Source organism: Triplophysa dalaica, chromosome 2 (genome assembly GCF_015846415.1).
Source record: "Triplophysa dalaica isolate WHDGS20190420 chromosome 2, ASM1584641v1, whole genome shotgun sequence".
In the NCBI taxonomy this organism is placed as follows: domain Eukaryota; kingdom Metazoa; phylum Chordata; class Actinopteri; order Cypriniformes; family Nemacheilidae; genus Triplophysa; species Triplophysa dalaica.
Genome location: NC_079543.1, coordinates 15,694,841 through 15,708,920, shown reverse-complemented (window position 1 = coordinate 15,708,920; position 14,080 = coordinate 15,694,841). Strand labels below are relative to the sequence as shown.

The window sequence follows — 14,080 nt, the reverse complement described above, 5'->3', positions numbered from 1 at the left end:
CGAGCCGGACGGCCTCTCGCCAGTAGAGAGCTAAGGCCCCGTCCGTGAAAGGTTACCGGTCAGGGCTGTACCCATCTTTCTCCAAGAAAGCTCTGGAACCCCCCGACCACCACACTGGAAGGTTACAGTTTCGCGAAAGCATCGATCTGACACGCCCAGGCTTGTTACCGTCGCTTCGCTAGAGATTGTGACGCGATACAGCGTTGTGGCGTTTTCCATAGGCAACCCCATCTGTCGTTCTCGACAGCAATGAAACTGTTGGTTACGTCGTTGGTTACGTATGTAACCTCAGTTCCCTGATGGAGGGAACGAGACGTTGTGTCCCTTATGCCACAAACATGTATCGTATTCTGCTGCAGTCGTGAGAGGCTCTCAGGCTCTTCAGAACAAAAGGTAAGTGAATGCTGCACGCCGGCTTCCTTTTATACCGGATATCCGGGGGCGGAGCCCGGCATGCAAATTTCATTCGGCAAATTTTATTGCCCATTTCTATAGTAGTCAGAGTTTATTGGTTCTCAAGGGCGAACCCCATCTGTCGTTCTCAACACAACGTCTCGTACCCTCCATCAGGGAACTGAGGTTACATACGTAACCAAGACGTTATTCTGTTTAGGTGGATTTGGTGATATAAGTAATATTTCCGTTTTTAAAAATCACTAGACAGTTCTTATCACTAGACAGTTCTTAACTAATGTAAATAAAAAGAGATTTAAATCTAAGAAAGGTATTCATGATATTTTAAATACTGTTGCCATGGCAATGTGTGAACTTTTATATTTTTTTAAAGTGTTGAAGGTGGATTTTGGGAAAACAGCTCTGAATTATGCAATTAACATCAAACTTTGTCAACATGACGCCAAGATACTGAAGATAACTTGCAAATGTATTCGGGATATATTGAACGGTGTTGCCATGGTGAAATTTTAAAGGAACAGTAAAAAGGATGTTATACTAAGGTTATACACCAGATAGAGTAAGGATTAGAAATATTTGAATCCTAATAATTTTTCTGATGTGACTGTTTGCAATAGTTATATTAACAAACAAAAAAATACATAGAATAAGTTAACATGTACTCTACTTGTAATATAGATTTATGTTATTATTTCACAAATGCTCATATATCTTTAAAACCATCTTAAATGCTTATAGAGCATTAAACATTTTGGCAATACCTTACAAAAAGGTGTCATTTTTAACATGTTTTATGCATTTACTAACATGAACTAACAATGAACAATATACTTTTACAGTCATTATTATTCGTTATTAGTATTTTTTAGCTAATAAAAAAGTTAGTTCATGGTACAGTAACTTATTTAAATTAACTATCAATTTCCTTTAATAACGTTTGAGTACATTTTGAACATGATATTAGCTAATATTCGTAAGTGATACATAAATATTGATAATGTTAACTAATTGTAATACAATTCAAAGTAGGAAAGGAAGGAGACGAGAACCAGCAAACATTTAAACATTTAATAAAATAACACATATACATATTTGACATATATGTATAATCTGTATTTATCTGTATTTTTTAATATATATATTTATCTGTATAGTGTTATTTGTATGCACTATGGTTCTGAGAGTAATGCAATTTCAATCCTCAACTCAACTCAACTCAACTTTATTTATATAGCGCTTTTTACAATTTTCATTGTTACAAAGCAGCTGTACATGAGACACATTGAATACAAGAAAAACAACTAAAGGCATATACCTGTAAAAACAAGAAAAAGGTGAAAACAACAAAAAACAGACATACAAATGCTCCACACACACAATATGCATACATGCTTACACACATTGACATAGACGCACACACGCAAACACACTCGCACAAACGCACAGTGAAAGCACACATTTGGGATAAAGGAGAGAGAACCACAGGTGAAATATTAAACGGACTATAAATTCTTATATGCAATATTAATTATGTTTAACTTTTAAATTCTAAAGCGGCCCCCCCAGCCAGGCAAATAGTGCAAAACAATATGCAAACGGTGGCGAGGAACCCAAAACTCCAATCGAGAAAAAAACCCTCAGGAGAACCCAGGCCCAACCAGGGGATTCCAGTTCCCCTCTGGCAAAAGCTGCTGCCTCTGCACAAGCTCAACAGTGCTTGCACAACAAGGCTAAATAAAAAATAATAAACTTACGAATAAGGTAAATTATAGATTTAAGATTATCATTAACAATCTAATAGCATTTGAAGTGTTGTAGAAAAATCGTGTCAAATTGCCGCATCCTTTATCCAGCTTTATCATCTCAGCTCTTGTCAGGTCATCACTTCCCATTCTCAGCTCTGCCATCAGGTCTGGGCATGAACTGCATCCTGCGGTAACCTTGGAACAAAAAGTCAAGACTGCCTGAGTGTAGAGTACTGTTCTGAACTCTTTGATGCAACAAGTACATCATTTGTTGTTGGATGTGTTCCTGGTTCCGGTTGATCTAAATAATGCAGCCTAGATCCTCTTAAGGCTTAATATTATGGAAGTGTAGTGTATGCAAGATTAAAAAGATGCGTCTTTAGTCTAGATTTTAACTGACAGAGCGTGTCTGCTTCCCGGACAGTGAAGGGAAGAATACTCCAAAGTTTAGGCACTAGATAAGAATAGGATCCACCACCTGCACTTGATTTTGAAATTCTAGGTATTACTAACTGACAGGACGCCTGAGAGCGTATTGCACGTGGAGGTTTGTAATACAATAGAAGTTCATTCAAATACTGCGGTGCTAGACCATGTAGGGCTTTATAGGTAATAAGCAAGATCTTAAAGTTAATGTGATGCTTTATAGGTAACCAGTGCAAGGTTGACAGAACCGGGGTTATATGCTCATACTTTTTTGTACGTGTAAGAACTCGAGCTGCTGCGTTTTGAACCAGTTACAGTTTTTGTAATAGGCCTGCAAGGCAACCACCTAAAAGTGCATTACAATAATCTAGTCATGATGTCATGAATGCATGAATTAATTTCTCTGCATCTGACAGTGACAGTATATGACGTAATTTAGATATATTCTTAAAATGGAAAAATGAACTTTTACTGGTGTTGGCGACATGGCTCTCAAATGTCAAATTACTATCGAATACAACGCCAAGATTCTTAGCTGACGACGAGGATTTTATGGAGCATCCGTCAGTAGTTAAGCAGTATTCTTGGTTGTTATGTATTGCGGTTTTTGGTCCATTAAGTAACACTTCTGTTTTGTCCGAGTTCAGTAGTAAAAAATTGTTACTCATCCAGTTTTTTAAATCAACTATGCATTCCTTTATTCGATGGAACTGCCTGTAATTCCCTAGTTCTCTTGGGTCGAGTTTGGGTTTTTCGACAAGGTGCCTTATTACAGCCACATTAAATGCTTTAGGCACATTTCCTAATGTCAGAGATTAGTTAATAATACTAAGAAGAGGATCTATAATTTCCGGGAGCATTTCTTTCAGTAGTTTTGTAGGTATAGGGTCTAGCACGCATGTTGTTGATTTGGATCTAATGATTTTAGAGAGTTCATCGTGATCTACTGTAGAAAGTAATTGCAATTTCTCCTTAGGGGTGCTGTAGTTAGTTTGTTAAGCGGATTCCTCTATATGTATTTACTGTACTTGTGGCAGAATTGTCCATAAAGTAGACTTTGACTTTGACAGAATCATGACATTATGAGACTTAAGCCTGGGTTTTCACTGGGTCACGAATGTTTACATGCTGATCAATAATGCTAAATGTAGATAAAAACTTTATGGTTAATAAAATATCACAAATCTGGTTGAAAGGTAGGATACATATAGCAAACAGTAAGTAGACTGATGGATACAAATGCTTTATATTTGCCGCATTTTGGGCATTCGTAGCCTAATGGTTAGAGAGTTGTACTCGTGACCAGAATGTTGCTGGTTCGATCCTCAGGGCCGGCAGGTAACGATTGAGGTGCCCTTGAGCAAGGCACCTTACCCCTAGATGCTCCCCGGGCGCTGCAGTTATAGCTGCCCACTGCTGCGGGTGAACGTGTGTTCACCACCTGCTGTGCGTGTGTTCACTACTAACTGGATGGGTTAAAAGCAGAGGTCACATTTCAGGTATGGGTCACTTTCACTGTTGTGTGTCAATTTACATGCTCAGCATGTCTTTGCCGGGAGAGAAGCAGCGCCAGTAGAGTGGAAAGGGTTTATATTCTTAAAATAAAGTGCGTTTTGTGCTAGATAAAGATAAATGAGGATAAAGCGGCAAAATATCAATTACATAAATGTTCATGAGAATGTGTGTGGTGTGATTCTCTGTTGTGTAGTTGCTCAATTTAATCAGCTAAGATATTCAAACGTTTTAAATGTTTTATTAGGCTATGTTTGCGGTCTGAATGGAACGAAACAAAGGTCCGGATCCGGACCACATTCCGCCAATTGATGATGACTGTTCTAGAGCAACAGTTTCATTGTTGTAATTTTTTTTTTTTTTTTTGTGAAATAATGCATTTATTATGGTTAAAAAACATTTTATTGTATTTTTCAAATTATGCTTTATGTGTAAGGTAAAATGTGCAGATTATTACTCATAAAAAATTAACCAAATGTTATATACACTCACCTAAAAGATTATTAGGAACACCTGTTCAATTTCTCATTAATGCAATTATTGTGGTGGTGTAATGGTGTGGGTGATGTTTTCTTGGCACACTTTAGGCCCCTTAGTGCCAATTGGGCATCGTTTAAATGCCACGGCCTACCTGAGCGTTGTTTCTGACCATGTCCATCCCTTTATGACCACCATGTACCCATCCTCTGATGGCTACTTCCAGCAGGATAATGCACCATGTCACAAAGCTTGAATCATTTCAAATTGGTTTCTTGAACATGACAATGAGTTCACTGTACTAAAATGGCCCCCACAGTCACCAGATCTCAACCCAATAGAGCATCTTTGGGATGTGGTGGAACGGGAGCTTCGTGTATCCCACAAATCTCCATCAACTGCAAGATGCTATCCTAAGAATATGGGCCAACATTTCATACCGGACGAAATAAATTACTTGTGTGCATTTTAAGACCGCACAAAGGCACTGATGTATTTAAAGATATGGCTGTTTTCAGTTAGGAAAGCTCCTACATTTATTTGAGTCTTGGACAAGTCTAATCCCTGTCCAGGAAACCACCCAATGATGACATAGTGTACCCCTTTCATTACTGTACCTCTTAATCAGACTGCCATAGGCTTACTGTAAATGCTTGTGCCTGCTGTAAACCATTTTTCTTATGCCACTGGCGTTGCGGTTGTACTGATGGCTTGGGCCCCCTTTTCAATCCCTTTTTTGAGGGCCTAAACATGTTCAAAAACTCAGGAAAAATTTGCACACAGATCAGTAATTAATGGTCTGTTAAGCATTATATGATGTTTGTTAATGGTTTATAAATAAAAGTGATTATAAAATGTTATCATTTTGCAGTCGAGCATATTAAGCATAGAATTGTAAAACCAAGCAATGTTAAAGTCAATTATAAAATATGGCAGATTAACATTAAACTTGATTTTATTCAAACAGAATCATCTGTGGTCTAACACAGTTCACCAATAGAAGTCATGTGGCTTTTGCAGCACTTGAAGCTGTCTGCTTCCAAACACGAGAGGTAAGCATCCTATAATTTTGGTATTACTTTCTACACCAGTTGGAGTAACAGTGCAGCCTTCAATTTGCAGGCTGTAATCGGAGTTCCTTTTCTGTCGGTCTCTCAACGTTGTGTCGAGAACGACTGATGGGGTTCGCCCTTGAGAACCAATCAACTCTGACTACTATAGAAAAGGGCAATGAAATTTGGCGAATGAAATTTGCATGCCGGTCTCGGCCCCGGATGTCCGGTATAAAAGGAATCCGGCGTGCAGCATTCATTTACCTTTTGTTCTTCAGAGCCTTTGCTCATGACTACGAACAAAATGAATTCAATGAATTCTTCTACATTGCCGGATCTACGACGTAGAGCAGTGGATCGTCCCTACCTGCAGGGACCTTCCCCTGGGCGTCTTGGCGGTTCTGGAGGTGTTAGAGATTTTTTCTAAAAAAGGTCCTTTTTAGATTAGATTAGATTCAACTTTATTGTCATTACACATATACAAGTACAGTGTAACGAAATGTAGTTTAGGTCTTACCAGAAGTGAAATTAGCAAGTGCAGGATATACAGTGTGAATAAATACAGAATACAATATTAGGAAAATACTATACAATGGGCATGTACTATGAAAATATGACAGTCGGTATGTACTATGAACAATATAAATAGAAGGCTATGTACTGTGAACATTAATGTACAGGTGGTTATGAACAGATAACAATATAGACTATACAATTGTGCAAGTGACTTGAGTGTGCATTAGTTACAGACATTAGCTATTAAAGTTACAGTGCAGTAGATGAGTTGATGCGGTTATTAAAGGTACAGTGCAGTACATGAGTTAATGCAGTTATTGAAGTTATAGTGCAATACATGAGTAGGTGCAGTTATACATTTACAGTGCAGTAGATGAGTTAGTGCAGTTATTGAAGTTACAGTGCAGTAGATGAGTTAATGCAGTTATTGAAGTTACAGTGCAGTAGATGCGTTAATGCGGTTATTAAGGTCACAGTGCAGTAGATGAGTTAATGCAGTTATTGAAGTTATAGTGCAATAGATGAGTAGATGCAGTTAGTTATGCAATAGATGCAGTAATGCAATAGATGAGTTACAGTGCAGTAGAGAAGTTGGTGCAGTTATTGAAGTTACAGTGCAGTAGATGAGGTAATGCAGTTATGAAAGTTACAGTGCAGTAGAAAGTTACAGTGCAGTAGATGAGGTAATGCAGTTTCTAAGAGTAGTCCATTAGTACAAATGAGCATTCAGTGTAATATTCCTGGTGTGCAAGTGAGCAGTATAGATTGCAAATGATGCTATTTGTTTGTAAACAGTCCGATAGAGCAGATACATGAAGTACTGGTGTGTACAGTTCAGTCATGCATGGTAGCCCTGTAGTGCAATGTAAGCAATGTAATAGCAGCATTACAGTTAAAGTTATGAGGGGTAGTGGAATCAGTGGGGGACAGAGTTCAATAATGAAAAAGCTCTGGGAAAAAAGCTGTTTCCTAGTCTGCTGGTTCTTGTCCGGAGCTACCTGAAGCGCCTGCCGGAAGGCAGGAGAGTAAATAGTCTATGAGCGAGGTGAGAGGAGTCCTTGAGAATGCTGCGAGCTCTACGCAGACAGCGTTTCTTTTGGATGTCCTCAATGGAAGGGAGTGTAGTTCCTGTGATACGCTGGGCTGTTTTCACCACCCGCTGCAGTGACTTCCGCTCAGCAACAGAACAGTTCCCGTACCAGACTGTGACACAGTTGGTCAGGATGCTCTCTATCGTGCAGCGATAGAAGTTCACCAGGATAGTTGAAGACAGTTGGTTCTTCTTCAGTGTCCTCAGAAAGAAGAGACGCTGGTGAGCCTTCTTGACCAGGCATGAGGTGTTGGTGGTCCAGGACAGGTCCTCCGAAATATGGGTCCCCAGGAACGTAAAACTGGAAACACGTTCAACAGCCGTCCCGTTAATGTGGATGGGGTCGTGTGTGCCTCCTTTCGCCTTCCTGAAGTCCACAATGATCTCCTTTGTCTTGGAGGTGTTAAGGAGCAGGTTGTTGTTTGAGCACCATGTGGCCAGGTGCCGTACTTCCTCCCTATAAGCAGTCTCATCGTTGTTGCTGATGAGACCAATCACTGTTGTTGTATCGTCTTGTTGCAGCATCTGTGGCTATGGGTGTGGAGTGGTTGGGTTTGTATTCACTAATGGCCTGGATGCCCTGCCACATGCGTCGAGGGTCAGAATTGGTAAAATGCTCCTCTAACTTCAACTTGTAGCAGTGCTTGGCCTTTTTGATGCCCCTCTTCAGATTTGCCCTGGAAGTACTATAGGCCTGTGCATCACCTGATCTGAAGGCGGTGTTGCATGCTTTCAACAGGAGGCGCACTTCCTTGTTCATCCATGGCTTCTGATTCGGGTATATGGTGATCTGCTTTTGATCTGTGACACTATCAATGGTGGTATTGATGTAGTCCAATACAGAGGAGGTGTAGCTGTCTATGTCCGTGTGAGAGCCACTGGTGGCCTGAGAAGCAAACATACTGTAGTCTGTGTGTAGAAACCTTTCCTGGAGTGTTAAGTCTGCCCCCGAAGGCCACACCTTGATGGTCTTCACTGATGGCTTCACACAATAAATGAGAGGTGAATACTTGGGGGTGAGGAACAAAGAAAGGTGATCAGATTGACCCAGATGGGGGTGGGGGGTCGCGTTGTAAGCTTCAGCCATGTTTGTATAGACATGATCCAAAGTTTTGTTTCCTCTTGTGTGGCAGGAAACATGCTGGTGAAATTTAGGGAGCACTGTCTTTAAGTTAGAGTGATTAAAATCTCCCGCAACAATAAATGCAGCCTCCGGGTAAGCAGTCTGTTGTTTATTGATGGCTGCATGAAGTTCTTTCATAGCAAGCTTGGCATCAGCATCCGGTGGAATATAAGCTGCCATTATAATGGTGGAAGTGAATTCCCGTGGCAGATAAAACGGTCTACATTTAACCATGAGAAACTCAAGGTTAGCCGAGCAGTGTCTCCCGACAATAACAGAGTTCGTGCACCAAGCTTTATTGACATAAATGCACAATCCACCTCCTCTTGTCTTACCGGATTCCTCTGCCGTTCTAACCGCCCGGTGTGTGTTGTAGCCCGCTAACTCAATAGCGTTCTCCGGTATGCCGCTGTGTAGCCATGTTTCCGTGAAGATGATGACATTGCAGTTCAAAAGTCTTTTATTGTTGATGATGCGAAGTCGAATCTCATCCATTTTGTTCACTAATGATCGTACATTAGCAAGGAAAATGCTGGGTAAAGAGAGCCGGTGTGGTGTTAGCTTTAGCCTAGCTCTTAGCCCTCCGCGTTTTCCCCGCCTTTGTTTACGATCTCGACGCCGCCGGCGAGCACTTCCGCCCGGCCGTGTGGGGTGGTAGCATCGGGTGTTTTGGCGATCTCAGGAACGAGTTGAATGTTGCTGATATAACTTCTGGGAATGCGCAAACCGATTCCCAAAAGCTCATGCCGGGTGTACGATGTGAATGCACAACTGTTCTGAACAAACAGGCCCGAGATGAGCAAGAAAAACACTATATAATTGCTAAAACTGGAGAGACGCTGAGCCTCGCGATGTTCACGCGCCGCCATCCTACGCCAAACGCCTGAGGACTTCAGGACTGAGTAATCTCCAGCACGACATGTCCCGCTGTTCTCTTGGGTGCGGCACCCTCATCGAGGAGGGGGATGTACACGATCACTGCATTAGGTGTCTGGGCGTCCAGCACGCTGAAGCAGCGTTCATTAACACATCTTGCCTGCACTGCGGGCAGATTGTCATTCAAAAGTTGCGGTCACGGGTGGCTGTCTTCCTACGGGAACCAGCCACCATTTCGTCTGCTATTCGGGCCATGACATCGGTGGCTACGGCCCCGAGGTCCGCCTGTATTAGCAGCGTTAGTGATGTGGGGACCTCTGCGAGCGTAAACCCGCCAGCCAAGTGCTCACGGGCCGATCGCACCCCGATTCGCTCTTCTGAACGTTCCCCAACCGGCGATGGCATACCGTCCGGATCCTCAGGCACGCACTCAGAAACGATGTGTGACATAGATGAGATGTCGCTCGCAGCATCGGAGGGAGACTGCCATCCGATTCTGATGAATCCGAGCTCCACCCCAAGCGGTCGAGCTCAGTAGGAAGCAAAAGTGATGTCAACCGTGCTAACCCGGGGATACGTGGTTCCTGAGGTCGGAGCGCGGAGATGGTGAGGCTGCCAAAGGCTACATCGAGATCCCCCGGGTCGAATTTGCGCGTGTGGTGCACCTGTGCCGCAGGCGGCTACCACCTGGGGGAATCGGCCACGCCTACCGTCCAAAGCTTGTAGGACTTCGGGAAGGTTACAGTTTCGCGAGAGCATCGAGCTGACACGCCCAGGCATGTTACCGTCGCTTCGCTAGAGATTGTGACGCGACACAGCGTTGTGGCGTTTTCCATAGGCAACCCCATCCATCTTTCTCGACACAACGTCGAGAGACCAACAGAAAGGGAACGTCTTGTGTCCCTTATGCCATTATGCCACAAACACGTATCATATCATCCATTTTTCATCCATCCATCGTATTATCCTTTTTAATATTTGAGTCAATCTGATAGCCGAAATCCAATAAAAATTTTTTTGAACAACTGGCACCTGGTTTAGAGAAAAGAGATATTTTTACCGATCAAACATAGCATAGTATGTTGCAAATAATTCTGTGATTATCAGCAATATTTTTAGGATGCTTTTGCATTGTTATTCGTTTCAGATTCTGGATGCAATGAATCAGGATAGTGGGATTGCTCTCTCTCAGCTCAAGGTTGATGGAGGAATGACCTCTAATCGGTTACTGATGCAGCTACAGGCAGACATACTGTGTATTCCAGTTGGTATGATTTCCTCCATTTACACGTACACATTTTGAAGACGCTTTCATCCAAAAGGATTTAGATTGCATTATAAGTAGGGATGCACCGAAAGGAAAATTCCTCGCCGAAACCAAGGCCGAAAAACCGAAACACCGAAAGAAATTTGGCCAATTATTAGTACCCTTGCATTTATGGCTATTACTGTGTACTAACGTTACTAAAATCAAGGCATTGCAATTGCATAAATATTAAAGTTTCAAAGAATAAATCAATTACAAATTATGCAAATATTTATTTAGCACATTGCAACAATGCACAGTATAAAATTAATTTCAACATTATGTTCAACTTGACCCCACTGATGTGTATATTAAATAATAATGTACATGTCTACTGACCTGCTGAAAAGTTGTACAATTAAATGTTCTCTCATGAAAACAAAGTTTATTTAGGTCAAGTGCATTTTACATTTTTCTCTGTAGGACTACTACAAGAAAGTGGATTCAGAACAAGTGCAACTGCTTAAAGATACAACAATATTTTCTCTGTAGGCCTTCAACATAATAGTGTATCTAAACAAAGACTCCCATAGCCCATATGTTAACTGTAGAACTTTAACAACAACAAATGCACCAAGAATTGCAGATGTGCAAAGTTGATAATAAGTAGCCTAAGAATAGAGTAACCAACTTATTCTGTCGTCCGAAGTGCTATGATGTTCATTAACGGAATTTGGAGAAAAACGTGTTTAAAGTTAAGTTATGGAAAAAAAGCCCAACAGTCCAATATCACAAGTGAAAAACACTTTACAGTGGTAAGAGACTTACTCTAATAACAATTTAGTAAAAAATACCTGTCCTAGTGTTGAAGTCTATAAAAATACTGTACAAAACCGTTGGAATAAAACGAAAGTATGGAAAATGGTGCACGGCACATTTAAAGAACGAGAGCTCTGCCATTATCACTACACAAGGAAAGTGACAAACATTACGGGCATCAACTAATAAGCAGTGAAGCAAGTTTTAAGTTGTTTATCATGCGCATAGTGTCTGGACTTCTGTTCATCTGTTGTATATTTTGCGATCGCGATCGCGGTCCGGCTCGCGTGAGCAGCTGAGCGGGCATAACTCCTGGTGCTGTAGACGCGGAGCTCTGTCATCTCACGAAAACATTGTATAAAACAACTTTGCATGCCATAGTTTACACAGGACTGGCGGAAAATGTGCATTAATACTTATTCATTCTTCATGTTATATGGTTTACTTTGATAGGTGAACTGTCTTTACCGCGTCCCAGCGCGACATCCGACCGGTTTTCCCAGATCGCATCACATGTCTAGTCAGTCAAATGACAACGACACGCAGATCGCTTCGCGACCATATCACGCTGAAGGGAAACGGGTGTTTACAAATTGCCCTCATTGTAATCTGCCAGAATGACGGCGTCACTGGTAAAAAAAATCTGTCAATAACAAAGAATTTTTGGGATTACGCGACCTCTGGTTCACACACGTAAAGGAATATTGGTCGCACCCTAGAGCCCTTAGGGTGCATGCATTTTAGGAGACGCTTTAGTGCTGCGATTAAAGGAATAACTTCCGCTACAGATTCATCAAAGGAGCGGTATCTGTTTGTGTCATCACAACATTTCGGCCTTATTGTTTCGGTGATAAAAGTCTTTCGAAAAAAATTTTGGTGACCGAATATTCGATGCATCCCTAATAATAAGTATATACTTTATTTGTTTCCGGGTATGTGCAATCCCTGGGATTCAACCTATGACCTTGGCATTGCTAGTGCCATGCTCTAACACAAGGGCAACAGGATTTTATTTCCATAAAATCAGAGCCTGTAAGAAAAGGGCATCTCTACTTAGTTTCTATTGCTATATGACTTGTTTTTGCAGTTAAGCCATCTATGCCTGAGACCACTGCTTTGGGCGCTGCCATGGTGGCAGGAGCAGCTGAGGGGGTCAGGATTTGGAGTTTAAACCCAAAAGATCTTACTGAGGTCATTTCAGAGAAATTTGAACCTCAAATCAACCTAGAAGGTAAAATAATCTGAAGTACACCACATCGAAGCTCTTTAGACATAATGTATTGCTTGAGGAACAAAAGACAATTTGGGCCAGTTTTTCGTACATCGAGGAACACAGTGCCATTGACTGCATGGCAACAATTCAAAAGGACAGTAGAGGATTTCTCTTGTCATCCAAAATATTGTTAGCTTTTTTCAACACTCTTTCTAATAACTTTCTTGTATCTTTGTAAATACTTTCTAAACATGGTGATGAAATCATTAGCAGTTTACTTACTATTATTATCTCTTTCCTGAGAAGTTTCTTCTATTTCTCTGAGTCATTACCATACCAGCATATTAAACAAAATGTTATAGTGCTTTAAGTAAAAGCACCATAAAACATCAAAACCCTTCTGTTGTTGACATTAAATGAGAGTAATTTCTTTGAGAGAATATTCTTTCCATGAGAGAATATTTTTTTTTGTGGTATCTCCTTACTTAATATTTAGTCTGCACATCTTATTTAAGCATATTGTACAAAACTATACCTAGTTTATTTTAAGTTGTAACCCTAGTCCCATGGACTAATGTAGGATGAGGTGTTTTATTTACTCTAAAATCGATAACCATCTCCTCTGTTTCTGAAGTATTCAGGAGAATTTGATTCCTCACAACAGTTTAAAAATAAATCCAAGTTCAAAAGAACTTGAACATGAATTTGTGTAAATTAATAATAGAGGAGATGAATTCATCCCAGCTAGAATTGTTTTATTCTAAAATTTATAATATTGCAATATTGCATTACTGTTGCAGGTTGTTTTATTTTAGTTCCTAGAACGTTCTCTTGAACGATAGGAAACATTCTGGTAACACTTTAATTTAAGGGGTGGTTATAAGACTGACATGATACTTTCATAATCATAACATGACACATATCAGTCAGTGTTAAAATTGGTCAAATTAACTCTCACAGTGTATATAAAAGTTTTTGCTGTGTTCGGATATAAAATAACACCCCCACAATATTTCCAAACATAACTCCAGTTGAACGTCCTTGAAGACATCATATTACTGGTATTTAGGGATAGCTGTGGGAAGGCAGTCTTACCATTAAATTAACAGAATGCCATCGCTTGTGTGAACAGCACATTTGTGTATTTCATGTAATTTTACCTTTTCTCTAAATTTACATCTCAAATTTACTTTCCCCGAAATATGCCAGCATTGCTGTGTGAAAAGGGTCATACAGATAAACCGAAAGTACAGGAGTGACGTGAGTAGTTTGGCAAATACATGAGAAAGTGTTTGGAACTGCGGTGCAGAAATGTAAGAGTGTTATGCTTGGGCCAAAGCAGTCCGCGCGTTATGCGTTGTACGAGCGCTTTACGGTAATCGTTCACGCATTGCCATTTACTGGAATTTGCCGATAACGTTACTACTATTACTGGAAAATTGGAAGTACCAATTTACCTTAAAGGTCCTGTTTACAGATGATCTGTTGACTTCAATTCAGTGTCATGTCAGTCCAATGAACAGCCCGTCACGTAAAGTGTTACCAAAAAGGATATAGTATGGCCCATACTG

At 40.7% G+C, this 14,080-nt stretch overlaps 1 protein-coding gene across 3 annotated transcripts in view; it reads left to right on the top strand.

Annotated features, from left to right (window-relative positions):
- gk (glycerol kinase) overlaps positions 1-14,080 on the top strand; it is a 166,009-nt gene that overhangs the window by 118,689 nt on the left and 33,240 nt on the right. For all 3 annotated transcript variants that reach the window (XM_056764107.1, XM_056764089.1, XM_056764098.1), the window contains exons 15-17: positions 5,542-5,626; positions 10,379-10,499; positions 12,384-12,527. In XM_056764107.1, the coding sequence (XP_056620085.1) occupies positions 5,542-5,626; positions 10,379-10,499; positions 12,384-12,527 (350 nt within the window). The remainder of the gene's footprint in view (positions 1-5,541; positions 5,627-10,378; positions 10,500-12,383; positions 12,528-14,080) is intronic.